We start from the raw sequence: 16,768 nt of genomic DNA, 5'->3' as shown, positions 1-16,768 counted from the left end.
GTGCCTGAATTTGTTCCAGAACCTGCTGAGTCAGATGCGTTATTTGAAAGTCTGTAAAGAAGACTTGACTGCTGCTCAGGCCTCTGATCCTTACCTGGCTCCTTGCATTGATGCTGTGGTGAGTGTTAGTCAAGTGCCAGAAGCTAGAGTAGCTTATTTTTGGGAGGATGGAGTGTTAATGTGCAAGTGGAAGCCACAGCATTCTGACTTGAATTGGCAAGAGGTTCATCAGATTGTACTACCTTCTGATTATCGTTCACAAGTTTTACAACTAGCTCATGAGAACGCTTTATCAGGACACTTAGGGGTGACAAAACCCTTCCATCGTCTATCAAAATATTTTTTCTGGCCTGGTTTAAAGTCATCCGTGTCCAAGTTTGTGCGTTCCTGTCCTACTTGTCAATTGGCAGGTAACCCAAATCAAATTGTTCCGCCAGCTCCACTTAATCCGATACCTGTTTTTGGGGAACCCTTTGGACGGTTAATCATTGATTGTGTGGGGCCCTTGCCAAAATCAAAGTCAGGATACCAGTATGTTTTGACTATCATGTGTGCTGCGACTCGTTACCCTGAGGCAGTGCCGCTTCGCACTCTTAAGGCCCGGACAGTTGTTCAGGAACTCATTAAGTTCTGTTCCACCTTTGGCTTGCCAAAGGTGATTCAGTCAGATCGAGGCACTAATTTTACATCTAAAGTCTTTTCACAGATGTTAAAAGAGTTGGGTATTAAACACCAATTGGCCAGTGCTTACCATCCGGAATCCCAAGGTGCATTGGAGCGATTCCATCAGACCCTCAAGTCGATGCTCCGAAAGTTTTGCCTTGAGACTGGTAAGGAGTGGGTTGAAGGTTTACCCTTGATTATGTTTGCTGCAAGGGAGAGTGTACAGGAATCGCTGGGATTCAGTCCAGCAGAGCTGGTTTTTGGACACACCGTAAGAGGTCCCCTTAAGTTGATCAGTGAACAGTTGTTGTCAAAAAGTTCTTCGCCTAAGTCTATCCTGGACTATGTCAGTTCCTTTCGTGAACGACTCCATAAAGCCTGTGAGATTGCTCAGGCTCACCTTGCTAATTCCCAGACCAAAATGAAAGTGCAGTATGATCGTAGAAGTGTGAGAAATAGAGTGTGATTCTGTGATCATTTTGATTTCTGTACCTGGGTCTGCATTGCAAGCTAGATTCTTTGGACCGTACACAGTATAAAGAAAGCTAAGTGAGACCAATTATGTAAAAGCGTAAAAGCAGGATATGTCATGTGAACAGGTTAAAGGGTTATGTTGTACGGACTGAGAATAAAGTGAATTCCCCTAAGCCTGTACCTGTGTCTACCATAGTTGTGCCCTCAGCATATTACTCTGAGGAGGATGGATTGGTTGCAAAAGATGCTCAAACTTCCTGTGCCCGCTTGACGAATTCTGTGGTTTTGGCTAACTTGGAGTCCTGCCTCTCTCATTTGTCTGCAAGTGAATTTGAAGCCATTTGATTTGTAAATACCCTACCCTTTATGCTGATGTGCCATCTCAAACTACAGTACTCTGTCATGAGATTGATGTAGGAGATACTCAACCAATTAAGCAACACCCCAATCGAGTAAATCCAAAGAAACGTGCCTTTATGAAATCTGAGGTTAATTATCTGCTTGCCCATGGTTTAGCTGTGTCTAGTCAAAGTCCATGGAGTTCCCCATGCTTACTGGTCCCTAAATCTGACTCCACGTTTAGATTTTGTACGGACTACCGCAAAATCAATGCTGTGACCAAACCAGATTCCTTCCCACTTCCAAGAATGGAAGATTGTGTAGACCGGGTTGGTAGTGCACGTTATGTCACAAAATTAGACTTGCTAAAAGGGTACTGGCAAGTACCCTTAACATCTCGTGCTTCAGAAATCTCAGCCTTCGTAACCCCTGATAATTTCAGGGGTTACGAAGCTAGGTACTGGCAAGTACCCTTAACATCTCGTGCTTCAGAAATCTCAGCCTTCATAACCCCTGATGGGTTACGAAGCTAACTTTTGGCATGGCTTTTGGCATGCGAAATGCACCTTCTACCTTTCAAAGACTCATGAACAGAGTATTGTCAGGGTTACAGAATACTGAAGTTTATTTGGATGATGTTGTGGTGTACTCAAACTCATGGGAAGATCATCTGATCAAGTTGGATGACGTGTTTGGACGGTTGGCAGAGGCTACATTAACCTTAAACTTAGCGACATGTGAATTTGCTAAAGCTGTAGTTGTATACCTTGGTAAATGTGTTGGACAGGGTCAAGTGCGACCAGTAGAAGCCAAGGTTTCTGCAATTGTTGAATTTCCTATACCAACTAACAAGCGTGAGTTGAGGCGCTTCTTAGGGATGGCTGGCTATTATCGTGGCTTTTGTAGAAACTTTGCTGCCATTGTTTCACCCCTTACTGACCTCCTAAGTACATCTAGGAAGTTTGTGTGGACATCAGAGTATACAAATGCTTTCAATGCTGCTAAAGACCTTCTTTGTACTGCTCCTGTTCTCTCTGCACCCAATTTTTCGTCACCTTTTAAGTTGCAGGTGGACGCCAGCGCTACCGGAGCCGGGGCAGTTCTGCTGCAGGACGATCAAGAGGGAATTGAACATCCTGTATCTTTTTTCTCTAAGAAATTTTCTAAGAGTCAACAGAATTACAGCACAGTAGAAAAGGACGCATTGGCTTTATTGCTGGCACTCCAACATTTTGAAGTGCATCTGGGTGGAAGCCCTAACCCTATTACCGTTTATATGGATCATGTTTTCTTTCCATGTTTCCGCAAGCAGGAAATGATGGCTGCCACCTGGCTCCAATAAGCAATTGATCCGCTGTGATTGGATGAGGAGAGAGATTGTGGGAATTTAAGCAGTCCTTTCCAGAGTCTGTGTGTGGCTGTGTGTGGCTGTTCTGGGAGAATTCGCTTCTCAAACCCTATCAGCTTTATTAGTTTCTTTCTTTGTTATTTTAAAGGAGAACCATTGTTGCTTGAGTTTGTATTGTGTTAAAGTTATTGTGGTAACTGGCACCTACTACAAGTCAACTCCTTTGTTTTGTAAGTCACATTCTGTTAGTATTTAATGATCTTGTTGTCTTTTTGTTTATCACTTTTATAGTGTTAATTATTTGGGGAAAGGATTAGTAGAGAGGTGGGTGCCAATTTCTTTATATTCTGTTTTCTCCTGTTTTAGTTAGTTAGGGAGTCAGCGTACTTCTGTTGTATTTAGTTTACTTTACTTTTTGAGTTTAGTTAGTTTTCTCCTGATTAGTTAGGGGTTTTATGTTTGTTGTTTTGGCCTTTCCCCCTCTTGAAGCTTTAATCCTCCCATTTGGAAATAAAAGTCCTTGTTCTTTTTCCACACAAGTTGTTTTGAGGTCTATCTCTTGTTAAGAAGCTCTGGGGTTGGGAACTGAACCTTGCTGCCTTCACACATCACACCAACAGCTATTCTGTTATAAGTCCTTTTAACCCTAGACTACATAGGGATGTAACAGCTATTTAAACCTCAATAAGAAAGCCATTGTCAGTTGGCAGTAAGTTTTGGTCGCTTTATTAAAAGTTGTTGCTGTGTGTAAAGGAAAATAAAAATAGTTTTACCCTTCTGCTGACAGTGTCGTGCCCCTCCCAACCCCTTCACACACACAGATGATTCGACTATCAGTCGACCATAGAGAGATTCGACAATTCTGATTCGATTGTCTAAATCCTTAGTCGAGGACAGCCCTAATGTTTTTATTTATAGATTGTAGGTTTAGTTTTAGGTTGTACTAAGTTTACCTTTTCTAAGTAATTTAAAATAGATTTGTATTTATTAATTTTTTATTTATATATTTGTATTTTGAATAAAATATGGCAATTAAATGCACTAAACTGTTTGTTTTCACAGATATTAATGTACGCATTTAAACGTAACATTTTTCAACCAGATAGTTGTTAATTTTAAGATACCTGTCTTATTTTCTCTTGTATATATTTATTATTGCTCTTTAATCAAGAAAAAAGTACTTCTAATATAATCAACAGCTGCAGCCCTAGTAAACAGTGAGTGAGTGCTGTGATGTAACACAATATTTATCAGTGTGTGTTGAAAGTACCTGCATCCTGGAGAGAAATCTCCACCTGTGGATCCTTGTGGATCAGCCATGATGAAGCTGCAGGAGAATCTGATGAGTTTGATCTCCTCCACTGACTCTGAATGAACATCAGACACTAAATTAAACTATTACATTAAACAACCTTCATAATTTATCTGGGCCCGTATTAAACAAGCATCTCAGAATTACTTGCAAGAAAGCTGCTACGAATTGACTGAAGAGTATGTTATTGGCTCAAAGCTGCTTTAAAAGTTAGTTATCAAGCATCTCAATCATACTTTAAGAAAAGTGTAGAACTAAATCTTAAGTGTCAGTTTTAGAGATTATTTACGATACTTTGTTGTGCCACAAACAGGATTTTGGATGGTGCATGAACCAATCACTGAATAGATGTCCTTACTTAAGAATATTCTCAGATAAATTCACATTGAATGGTGAAATTCGTAAGAGGAGTTTACATTCAACACACGCTTGACAATAAAGAATTTTCAAGACAATACACATTTGAAATGAAAGATAATCACGTTTTCCACCATGTCTAATTAAACATTTTAAACTGGTGTGCTGATAACTGACCTGCAGCCTAGATTTCGTGATATAATCAGCCACCATGGATTCCAAAAGAAAACCAAACTGGCGGAAAGAAGCGATCGCTGCTTTCTGAATCAGTCAAAGAGCAGAGTTATAAAAGGCAAGTTCAGTCCAACATTAACCAGCGCTGAAAAAGATGATGCTCTTTCCAAACGATACCGTTTGATTAACTGCTCATTGTCAAACATTTCAAAAACATTCCTCTTCTAAAAAAAAAAAAAAAAAAGTGCGCACGTCTCCTCATGTCTCCTCAGTGCCAAGCCCCTACTGGCAACTCACTTGAGAGACTTCTCGAGCTGTCAAATAACTGGGGGAGTATAGAGTGATTCTTAGCTTTAAGAAATGTGATAACTTGATTTTATAATTAAGTTTTAAAGTAGGAGTACATTTCATGAATTCTCAGCACTTAATACCATAAAATGGCACTTTAAGAAGCTTGATAAATACGTGCCCTGGAGTGTGTGAGAAAAGGATCACGTGACTGTGTGAACTCAAACTAACTTTAGTCAATCCCCTTACGAAAGTGAACAATGGTTTTAATAAATAAAAACAAAAAATGGTTTCGCTATACTCTATAACCATAGTTTAACCACTTGGTAAAACTGTGGTTATATAAATGTTAATCAATTATTCCATGGTTGGTTACTACACTTTTACTATACTAAAACCATATTTTCGTAAGGGTCATGTTTATCTGCAGTTAAACCTCTTGAGAATCACAGACATCACCAAACTCAAAATAAGGCAAACCGTTTTTACTTTTATTCATTCACAGGATATGAATAATTGATAACAACAATTGAACGTGAAGTTAATTTCTGATATGAATGCGATTGTAAGAAAGCAGATCTAAAATTATTTTGATATCAAGAATTTGAATGGTAGCCTATTGGTGACATTTATCTAATGAAAATACTGATATCAAGAACTAGTTTTTCCGTGTCGTAGTCGCATTTTTCCAGCTTATCGGCAGCTCCAACTTACTTTACAGAGTAACGGACACGCGCGTTCACGAGAGCACCACCAGTCCACGGACCTTTTGATGTTTTACGGCGGTTGGCGAACCAGCTTGAGTATATTTTGCCACCTACTGGAGTGGAGTGTAAGGCGATGATATGAAGGGGTGGGGGAACCAAGCGGCAACCTCCCGCGATCTCTCTTGAAGCCAATACGGAAGTAATGTAAACTGTAATTCCTTAACTGGCCACTAGAGGCAGGCTCCAGAAGGGAGCAGAATCTCATTGAGCCCCATATTAAAATTCTCAACTTTAAAGCAGAAAAAAACATGTTTACAGCCTGGTACAAATTGTGGTTTTGGCTTATAATGCTAATTTTGATCTTCATGACAACTCTGAGGGGGGTGAATTTTTTTATAACTCATTCGTTTCCGTTATATAAAGCCTTAAGGTTCTGCATAATTAAGGGCGTGGTTACAGGTGGATAGCCATTTATCCGCCGTCTATAGTTATTGCGTCACCTCAGCTCCGCGCACATCCCGCCTTTTTGCCCATTTTCTGTTATCCGGGAGTGACACGCGTTGACTCGCTCACAAGATGGCAACGCCCAGCTCGCCCCTACTTTAAGCTTCAGAACGGCTTATCAGAATCCTATGGGTGACGTCACGGACACTACGTCCATATTTTTTTACAGTCTATGGGGGGAACTAGTAAAAGGAAAATGTACTGCGTTAAGAATACTGCCTTATACACCCCAGTGAGCAAGATAAAGGGGACTATATTGAGGAAAACACACTAAAAAGATACAGAGCAAACAATTCTGGAAAGTATGTTTACGGCAAGAAAGGAGAGAAACATTTAGAAGTAAACCAGAATGTTCGGTAGACTATCCATTTTTGCTTTGTCATTTTATTAGGTGAAATTTTCTGGGGACCCCTTAAAACCTTCTTGAGGACCCCTGGGGATCTCTGCAAACCTTCTGCGGTATATTTTTAATGCACCCAAAAATGAAATTTATGTCATTAATGACTCACTCTAATGTTGTTCCACACCCATAAGACCTTCGTTTATCTTCGGAACAGATTAAGATATTTTATATTTAGCCTGATAGCTTTCTGTTCCTCCATTGAAAATGTATGTACGGTGTAGTGTCCATGTCCAGAAAGGTAATAAAACATCCTCAAAGTAGTCCATATCTGACATCAGTGGGTTAGTTAGAGTCTCTTGAAGCATCCAAAATACATTTTGGTCCAAAAATAACAAAAACTACGACTTTATTCAGCATTGTCTTCTCTTCCGCGTTTTCAATCTGCGTTCGCGACTTACCTTTCTGGACATGTACAGTATACGTACATACATTTTCAATGGCGGGACAGAAAGCTCTCGGACTAAATATAAAATATCTTCATCTGTGTTCTGAAGATGAACGGAGGTCTGACGGGTGTGGAACGACATTAGGTTGAGTCATTAAAGACATACATTTTCATTTTTGGGTGAACTAACCCTTTAACATGTAAGCATTTGGCAGACACTTGTAACCAGTGTGCATTAGTTTTATACACTGGATATCCAGCACATTAATGAAACCGAAACAGCTGAGGATCATTAGAAAGCTGCATCTGTGCATTAAATACATCAGTGAACCTAGAGGAATTATAGGCAGACGCACCCACACAAGCGTAAAGGCGTTGTGTTTAGTTGCTTACAGACTGAGAAGCAATTAACAACCCATATAGTCTGGCATCTACCATCCAAATCACAAAACTCACACCTGCAGTATTAAATTCATTTAATTGTTTACAAAAATATTGTATAAATGAGATCTGCACACAGCTATACAAACTATAAAATCCACAGTCGGGTGATTTTCCTGAGAAACACACGAGCCGCTCTAGAATCTCCTGCAGGTGTGTGTATTGCCGCTGCTTCAGTAATGATGGACTTTAATCTGGTTGTTGTCGTCGAGGCTGAGCTGAACTAACCCTCCGCTGCTAGACCCGGTCCGGAAGTTTGGGAACAGAGGACTGTGTGTGACGCTCAGGAAAACACCACGAGACAGAGAGAGCAGCTCATTCACTGCGTGAGAAATATATGTTTACTGCAGCATGTTTATGTTCAGGGGAGAGAGTTGGAGATGATTCTCGAGGACCCCCGATTTTACCTCCCCAAAGCCCTGAAGGAGTTCTTTAGAAATAAACGCTCTCCTGTAAGGATACATGTTGCGGTTTTTCCGTTGAGCCTCCAGCCAGCGTTTGTTTCCTTCAATCAGACCCTGCAGCCGCTGACCCTCGACCTCTGCTGATGGACGCAGACTCGAAAGACTGCACACACAAACACAAGATTTGTATAGCCATTTACAACCGATATATGACTGTGGAAGACTGGTGTGTGTGTGTTTGTGTGCGCTCACCTTGATGGGGTGTATCCTGAGTAGGTCATGTGAGCTCTGCTGGATTCTGTGGAAGCAGAGATGATGTTCAGACGACGAGCAGGTGATGACGAGTGTGTGTGTACAGTGGGGCAAAAAAGTTTAGTCAGCCGACAATTGTGCGATTTCTCCCACTTAAAAAGATGAGAGAGGCCTGAAATTATCATAGGTTCACCTTAACTATGAGAGAAAATCGAGAAAAATCAAATTGTCTGATTTTTAAAGAACTGATTTGTAAATAAGTATTTGGGCACCTACAAAAAAAGGACGATTTCTGCCTCTCACAGACCTGTAACTTCTTCTTTAAGAGGCTCCTCTGTCCTCCTCTTGTTACCTGTATTAATGGCACCTGTTTGAACTCGTTATCAGTATAAAAGACAGCTGTCCACAACCTCAAACTGTCAGACTCCAAACTCAACTATGGCCCAGACCAAAGAGCTGTCAAAGGACAGCAGAAACAAAACTGAAGACCTGCACCAGGCTGGGAAGACTGAATCTGCAATAGGTAAGCAGCTTTGTGTGAAGAAATCAACTGTGGGAGCAATTATTAGAAAATGGAATACATAGAAGACCACTGATAATCTCCCTCGATCTGGGGCTCCACACAAGATCTCACCCCGTGGGGTCAAAATGATCACAAGAACGGTGAGCAAAAATCCCAGAACCACATGGGGGACCTAGTAAATAACCTGCTGAGATCTGGGACCAAAGAAACAAAGGCTACCATCAGTAACACACTACTCCGCCAGGGACTCAAATCCTGCAGTGCCAGACGTGCCCCCCTGTTTAAGCCAGTACATGTGTGGGCCCGTCTGAAGTTTGCTAGAGAGCATTTGGATGATCCAGAAGAGGATTGGGAGAATGTCATATGTTCAGATAAAACCAAAATATAACTTTTTGGTAAAAACTCAACTTTTCATGTTTGGACAACTACTACTACTGTGAAGCATGGGGCTGTTTTTCAGCAAAGGGACCAGGACAACTGATCCGTGTAAAGTAAAGAATGAATCAGGCCTTGTATCGTGAAATTCTGAGTAAAAACTCAGCAAGGGCATTGAAGATGAAATGTGGCTGGGTCTTTCAGCATTACAATGATCCCAAACACACCGCCCGGGCAACGAAGGAGTGGCTTTGCAAGAAGCATTTCAAAACCCTGAAGTCTCCAGATCTCAACCCCATAGAAAATATTTGGAGGGAGTTGAAAAACTGTGTTGCCCAGCGACAGCCCCAAAACATCACTGCTCTAGAAGAGCTCTACAGGGAGGAATGGGCCAAACTACCAGCAACTGTGTGTAAACACCTTGTGGAGACTTACAGAAAGCGTTTGACCTCTGTCATTGCCAACAAATGGTATATAATAAAGTATTGAGATTAACTTTTGCCATTGACCAAATACTTATATTCCACCATAATTTGCTAATAAATTCTTTAAAAATCAGACAATGTGATTTTCTGGATTTTTTTTCTCATTCTGTCTCTCATAGTTGAAGTGTATCTATGGTGAAAATTACAGGCCTCTCTCATCTTGTTAAGTGGGAGAACTTGCACAATTGGTGGCTGACTAAACACTTTTTTGACCCACTGTATACAATTGTGTGTGTGTGTGTGTGTGTGTGTGTGAGAGAGAGTCTCACCTGTGCCCAATCCCAGCCAGCGGTTCTGCAGTGAGTCTGTGGGTCTGTGTGCGAGTCCATTGGACAGTGAGGGGGAGGGGTTTACAGGCCACGCCCACGAGGGACGGGGTGGTAGTGCTGTGGTCAGAGTGGGCGGAGCCTGTTTGTGGGAGAGTGAACCCAAAGCTCCTAACACAGAGTTCAGCTGACCTGAGATCAGCTGCAGAGAGTCGGCCAACTGCTGCACCTTCACTGGAACTGACAGACGAACACACACTCATGAAACATGAACATTAAAGTGCCCCATGACCCCATTTTAAAGGTTCCTAATTTTGTTTGGCGTCTCCTACAGGTTTTCCTTTAAATTTACATGCATCTAATCTAAAAAAACATAATTTTCTCATAATATCACTAACACCTTCTCCACATAAACAACACGAACCAAACTCTTCCAGTCTCAGACACAACTACAGTTTTTGAGGGCGGGGCAAAGAGACACTGTTCAGCCAATCACAGGAGGGCATTATGTTCAGGTTCAGACAGAAGTGAGACTGAAATACTGACGACTCGTTTCAGTTCAAAACCACTTCTTACTTCTATTAGACAAAAACTAAATTTATCTGCAGAGCAACTCTAGAAATAAGTTGACAGAACTGGGCTAATATGACCATACTTCCTGGTTCTAGTAAGAACTCTAGCTGCTGCGTTTTGGACCAGCTGGAGTTTGTTTATTAAGCGAGCAGGGCGACCACCCAGTAGAGCATTACAATAATCTAACCTTGAGCTCATGAACGCATCGACTAACTGTTCAACATTTTACAGTGAAAGCATGTGCCGTAATTTAGATATATAAGATGGTAGAATGGAGTTTTACATATTATAGGTGTGTGTGTGTGTGTGTGTGTGTGTGTATCACCTGTTCCCTCCGGGCTGTAGATGCTGCTCATCTCCGACTCCGTCACATCAAACGTCACTTTCCGATCAGCTGACCTCTCAGCGTCCTCGCATGACACCTGTGACACACACAAACACCTCGCCTCGTGGAATTTACTGTATAATGTCACTGAATGTGTCGGCTGAATAAATCATATGGCGATATGGACGAGTGTGTGTGAATATTAACGACTGCGGTGTACGTCTGAAGTCTGTCTCAGTTTGCTCTACTTTACAAACTCAAGCACACATGATGCATGTCTGCGTCTCACTATATGAACTTCATCTCCAGAGCTGCTCTTCAGCATCTTATCAGAGAAAACTATCAGCAGACACACACACACACACACTCTCACGGCTCTTCACCACAACCCGCCAAAATACAAGTTTGGTTTTATTTGAAGAAACTATGACAAAAAAATATTACTACAGTAAAACACTCGTGAAACTGAACGAACACGAGCTCTAGTGTCTGAGAGAAAGTGTGTGTGTGCATGTGTGTGCGTGTGTGTGTGTGTGTGTGTGTGAGTGCATCCGTGTGTGTGTGTGTTGTACCTCCTCAGTCAGTGAAGTTTCAAGCTGGTTGAGTTTCATCTCTTTTTCTTTCAGTAGCGTTTGACCCCTGTGAAGCGTCTCCCTCAGCTCAGCTAGATCCCTCACCTCCTACCCACACACACACACACACACACACACACATCATTATGGGCTCTATGAATGTAATAATGACTGCAGACACAGGTCTGACTCTGAACACACACACACACCTGCTGCAGGTTTTGGTAGAGCTGCTGTGTGGAGCCGCCGGGCGAGGGGTCCTTCAGACTGCTGTGAGCTGCCCGCAGTGCTGCCTGTCTGTCGGACACGTGAACGCTCTGCCGCTCCAGAAACTTCCGCGCCCTGAGGAGAGACACGCTCTCGTTCCACACATACTGCCGAACACTGAGAAATAGAGAGAGAGGAGTACACACACACACACACTCAACCCACTGAGCTGTCATGTTTGTTTGGAGGTTGTGATGTGAATCGAGGCTCTTACTCGTCTGCGCTGGCGTCGCTGCCGTCTCCTGACAGCACCACTGGAGCCTCCAGATCCTCCAATCGCAGGCCATTCTCCGTCTTCCTCTTGCTCTTCTTCTGCTGGTCTTCTGCTGCGTCCTGCTGGTGTTCCCTCTCCGCTCTGCCCCTCTGCTCCAGCTCACTGCACACACACACACACACACACACACACACACAGGCCAGGTCATTCTGCATCCTGTCACCTGATGGCTTTTGGCTTGTTCGATTTTATTGATTTGACTGCAGGGACAACAACGCTTGAGCTTTGTATATGAGTGTTTGTATGGGTGTGTATATATGAGTGTGTGTGTGTAAATGTGTGTGTCACCTGACTCTGGAGCTGAGCTGCTCACATCTGTCCTGCAGGAGTGTGAGTCTGGTCTCCAGCTGCTGTCTCTCCTCCATCATCCTGCCGCTCTCTTCTCTCTGTCTCTCCCTCTCCTGTCTCTCTCTCTGAAGATCCGCTCTCATCCGCTGCAGCTCCTCGTGGAGATCATCTCGCTCCTTCAGCAGCCGAGGGAGAGACTGCACACACACACACACACACACACACATACACACACACTCACTCATGACTTTATGAGACAGCACAGTCTCTCTCTCTCTCTCTCTCTCTCTCTCTCTCTCTCTCTCTCTCTCTCTCTCTCTCTCTCTCTCTCTCTCACACACACACCTGACTGTACAGACAGCACAGTCTCTCACACACACACACACACACACACACACACATACACACACACACACACACACCTGACTGTATCAGACAACCCAGTCTCTCTCTCACACACACACACACCTGACTGTATCAGACAACCCAGTCTCTCTCTCACACACACACACGACTTCATCAGACAGCACAATCTCTCTCTCTCTCTCTTTCTCTCTCTCTCTCTCTCTCTCTCTCACACACACACACACACACACACACACACATTCATACACACTCCTGACTGTATCAGACGGCACAGTCTCTCTCTCTCTCTCTAACACACACACACACATGACTTTATCAGACAGCACAATTTCTCACACACACACACACACACACACACACACACACACACACACACACACACACACACACACACACACACACACACACACATTCATACACACTCCTGACTGTATCAGACAGCACAGTCTCTCTCTCTCTCTCACACACACACACACACACACACACACACACACACACACACACACCTACCTGACTGTATCAGACAGCACAGTCTCTCTCTCTCTCTCTCTCTCTCACACACACACACACACACACACACCTGTAATCCTCTCTGAACATCCTCCTCTTCCTCACACAGCTGCTGTCTCCTCTTCTTCAGTGCCGACGCCTGAGGATGATCAACAGCTCTGAGTATTCCTGTTAAACTGCACTGAACATCTCATGTGAAGTAAACGAGCACCTGTGACTGAAGATCAGCCTCCTGAGCTTGAAGTTCTTTGGTTTGCATCTCCAGCTTCTCCATCCACTCCTGTAACGCAGCCTCCTACACACACACACACACACACACACACACACACACGACAGATAAAAATAAGTGGATGGTTTTTATCGTTCATCAGCTGGAAGGAATCGCTCGTCATTGACTGTTAGTGAGTGTGTGTGAGTGAGTGAGTCTGTCTGTGTGTGTGAGTGCGTGTGTGTGTGTGTGTGAGTGAGTGTACATATGTATGTGTGTGTTGTGTAAGTGTATGTGCGTGTATGTGTGCAGTGCATATGAGTGTATGTGTGTGAGTGAGTGTGAGTGTTGCGTGAGTGTATGTGTACGTGTGCACTTGTGTGAGTGTGTGTGTTGTGCTGACCTTCAGTGAGTGTGTCCTGCGCGTCTCCTGCAGTTGTGTGTCCAGTGTGTGCTGTAGTTTGTGTAGTTGTGTTGTGTGTTTAGAGGTCACAGCGTCTCTCTCCTCCTGAAGAGAGTTTAGCAGACGCTCCCTCTCCCTGCTCTCCTACACACACACACACACACAGCCGGTGAGTGGATAAAACTACACTTCAATAATGAGACAGCTGTTGTGCATGTGTGTGTGTGTGTGTGTGTGTGTTTGTGTGTGTGTGTGTTGTACCTGCTCCAGGTGTGTTTCTCTGAGGTTCTGTAGTTCATGTCGATGTTCCTCTTTCAGCTGTTCTAGTTTCCTTCTGTGATCTCTCTCAACTTCCTCACGTACTTCCTGCAGCACATCTGTGAGCTGACACACACACACACACACACACACACAAGCTATTGGCGCACAATTCAATTCAGGATGAAACAGAAATCAGATTCTGTGTTATGGCGTATATATCAGGATGTAACGGATTATAAATTTAGGGCAGGTGATTAGATGTGGGCGTGGCTCTCAGAAGTTAGATGTGTGTAGATGAGGGGGCGGGGTTTAAGTACACAAAATCATTGGAGAATCCTGCATATGTCACCAGAGTGTGTGTGAGAGAACTGTGTATGTGTGTGTGTGTGTGTGTGTGTGTGTGTGTGTGTGTGTGTGTGTGTGTGTGTGTGTGTGTGGTACCTCTCTCTGGTACTCTGCTAAAGGTTGCTCTGGTCGTGGACTCCTTAAATTCTTCTGTGAGTCACTCAGTTTAGCCTGAAAAAACACAAGAGCATTTAACACACACACACACACACACACACACACACACACACACACACACACACACACACGTCGTGTTTCCATGTTTTATGGGGACTTTCCATAGGCAGAATGGATTTCATACTGTACAAACTGTACATTCTATCCCCCTACACTGCCCCTAAACCTACCCATCACACACACACACACACACACACACACACACATTGCCCCTAAACCTACCCAACACAGGAAACATTCTGCATTTTTACTTTCTCAAAATAACTCCTTTACGGGATTTATAAATTGTTTTCCTCAGGTGGACCTAAAAATGTCCCCAGAAGGACAAGGATTTCGGAAATTACCATCTTTCTGGGGACATTTCGTCCCCATAACGTAGGGATTACCAGGTCTCACACACACACACACACACACACACACACACACACACACACACACACACACACACACACACACACACACACACACACACACACACACACACACACACACCTGCATTCTGATGGAGGTCAGCTGCTCCTCCTTCATCTCTTGTAGCCGCCTCCTCTCTGCCTGAAGCTCCTCCTCTGACTCCTCCCTCAGGCGCTCGAGATCCCGCCTTCTCTGAGTCTCCGCCCTCTCTCGCTCCGCCTCCAGCTCTGAGCGCAGGTCCTGGAGCTTCGCCTCATTCTCAGCCCTGTACACACACATGCGAGACAGATATGTGTGTGTGTGTGTGTGTGTGTGTGTGTTATTGTAGTTACACCAATCAGGCATAACATTATGACTAATATTGTGATAGGCCCCCTTTAACTGACCCGTCAAGTCATGGACTCCACTGACCCGGAAGGTGTACTGTGGTATCTGGGACCAAGATGTTAGCAGCAAATTCTTTAAGTCCTGTAAGTTGCAAGGTGGGACCTCCATTGATCGGAATTTGGAGGTCAAGTCAACGCCGCAAACTGGTTGTTGTGCTCCTCAAACCATTCCTGAAGCATTTGTGCTTTGTGTCAGGAGCATTATCCTGCTGGAAGAGCCACAGCCACCAGAATACCGTTTCCATCAAAGGCTGAGCAGTTTGAGCTCCAGTAGCTCGTCTGTTTGATCGGACCCCACGGGCCAGCCTTCGCTCCCCACGGTCATCAATGAGCCTTGGCCGCCCATGACCCTGTGGCCGGTTCTCCACTGGTCCTTCCTTGGAGCACTTTTGATAGATACTGACCACTGCAGACCGGGAACAGCCCACAAGAGCTGCAGTTCTGGAGATGCTCTGACCCAGTCGTCTAGCCGTCACAATCTGGCCAAACTCGCTCAAATCCTTACGCTTGCCCATTTCTCCTGCTTCACACACATCAACTCTGAGGACAAAATGTTCACTTGCTGCCTAATATATCCCACCCACTAACAGGAGCCGTGATGAAGAGATCATTAGTGTTACTCACTTCACCTGTCAGTGCTCATAATGTTATGCCTGATCGATGTATAGTGTCTGTGTGTGTGTGTGTGTGTTGATGTTGATATAGAGTGTGTGTGTGTGTACCTGAGCTGTTGTAGTTGTGTGTGCATGTCATTGTTCAATCGTTCCTCCTCGTCTCGTCTGTTTTTGAGTATCTGCTCCTTCAACACCCTGAAACACACACACACACACACACACACACACACACACACACACACACACACACACACACACACACACACACACACACACACACACACACGCGTGATTAGTGTCATTTCAGCGTATCCGAGCAAGTTTTAGTGCAAAACTGCTTGTGTTTTGTTGTCATCGTGAGCATCAGTGTCAATACACACTTCAACAGCACATGGACCCACAATGCAGCAGTCACTGACCTCAGATACTCGGCGCTCTCCTCCTTCATCCGGCGCTCCTCGTCTTCCTCGTTCTTCATCAGAGCTTCTCTGAGCAGCTGCAGTCTCCTCTGTGTCTCCTCCATCAGTCTGCTCCTCTCCTCCTCCATCTGTCTCCTCTGCATCTCATCCATCCGTCTCCTCTGCCTCTCCATCTCTTCCTCCTGTATTTTCCTCTCCTTTTCATCCCGCTTGTGCTGTTCTTCATCCTCCTGAGCTTCTCGTCTCTTTTCCTCCATGCGTCTGCTCCTCTCCTTCATCTGCCTCTCCTTGTCTTCCTCCTGTATTTTCCTCTCTCCTTCATCACGCTCACGCCGTTCCTCATCCTCCTGAGCCTCTCGTTTCTTCTCCTCCATTCGTCTGCTTCTCTCCTCCAGCTGCCTCTCCATATCTTCCTCCAGCCTTCTCTTTTCCTCCTTCATCTGCCTCTCCTTGTCTTCCTCCTGTATTCTCCTCTCCTCTTCATCACGCTTACGCTGTTCCTCATCCTCCTGAGCTTCTCGTCTCTTCTCCTCCATTCGTCTTTTCCTCTCCTCCTTCATCTGCCTCTCCTTGTCTTCCTCCAGCCTTCTCTTCTCCTCTTCATCACGCCGTTCCTCATCCTCCATCCATCTCCTCTCCTCCTTCATCTGCCTCTTCTTGTCTTCTTCC

General features: G+C 44.1%; 2 protein-coding genes across 5 annotated transcripts in view; both read right to left on the bottom strand.

The window, feature by feature from the left end:
* LOC137084907 (NACHT, LRR and PYD domains-containing protein 3-like) overlaps positions 1-5,727 on the bottom strand; it is a 61,109-nt gene extending 55,382 nt beyond the window's left edge. The window contains exons 1-2 of the mRNA XM_067451463.1: positions 5,670-5,727; positions 4,095-4,191 (exon numbers count right to left, since the gene is read on the bottom strand). Of these exons, the coding sequence (XP_067307564.1) occupies positions 4,095-4,144 (50 nt within the window). The 5' untranslated portion in view covers positions 4,145-4,191; positions 5,670-5,727. The remainder of the gene's footprint in view (positions 1-4,094; positions 4,192-5,669) is intronic.
* A 1,688-nt stretch (positions 5,728-7,415) lies between these two features.
* The window catches only part of LOC137084893 (centrosomal protein of 164 kDa-like), a 25,061-nt gene continuing 15,708 nt past the window's right edge, over positions 7,416-16,768 (bottom strand). For 3 of the 4 annotated variants that reach the window (XM_067451445.1, XM_067451444.1, XM_067451447.1), the window contains 17 exons: positions 16,100-16,746; positions 15,789-15,875; positions 14,762-14,945; positions 14,189-14,263; positions 13,748-13,870; positions 13,487-13,630; positions 13,087-13,170; positions 12,946-13,014; positions 12,000-12,196; positions 11,652-11,813; positions 11,380-11,554; positions 11,171-11,278; positions 10,599-10,695; positions 9,704-9,940; positions 8,052-8,097; positions 7,858-7,962; positions 7,416-7,665 (listed from right to left, as the gene is read on the bottom strand). In XM_067451445.1, the coding sequence (XP_067307546.1) occupies positions 7,569-7,665; positions 7,858-7,962; positions 8,052-8,097; positions 9,704-9,940; positions 10,599-10,695; positions 11,171-11,278; positions 11,380-11,554; positions 11,652-11,813; positions 12,000-12,196; positions 12,946-13,014; positions 13,087-13,170; positions 13,487-13,630; positions 13,748-13,870; positions 14,189-14,263; positions 14,762-14,945; positions 15,789-15,875; positions 16,100-16,746 (2,637 nt within the window). In that variant the 3' untranslated portion in view covers positions 7,416-7,568. The remainder of the gene's footprint in view (positions 7,666-7,857; positions 7,963-8,051; positions 8,098-9,703; positions 9,941-10,598; positions 10,696-11,170; positions 11,279-11,379; positions 11,555-11,651; positions 11,814-11,999; positions 12,197-12,945; positions 13,015-13,086; positions 13,171-13,486; positions 13,631-13,747; positions 13,871-14,188; positions 14,264-14,761; positions 14,946-15,788; positions 15,876-16,099; positions 16,747-16,768) is intronic. The other variant, XM_067451446.1, reaches the window with a different exon arrangement.

The sequence above is a fragment of the Pseudorasbora parva genome, chromosome 8 (assembly GCF_024679245.1).
Source record: "Pseudorasbora parva isolate DD20220531a chromosome 8, ASM2467924v1, whole genome shotgun sequence".
Taxonomy (NCBI): domain Eukaryota; kingdom Metazoa; phylum Chordata; class Actinopteri; order Cypriniformes; family Gobionidae; genus Pseudorasbora; species Pseudorasbora parva.
The sequence above is the reverse complement of the archived record's forward strand: the minus strand, read 5'-3'. Positions and strand labels throughout refer to the sequence as shown.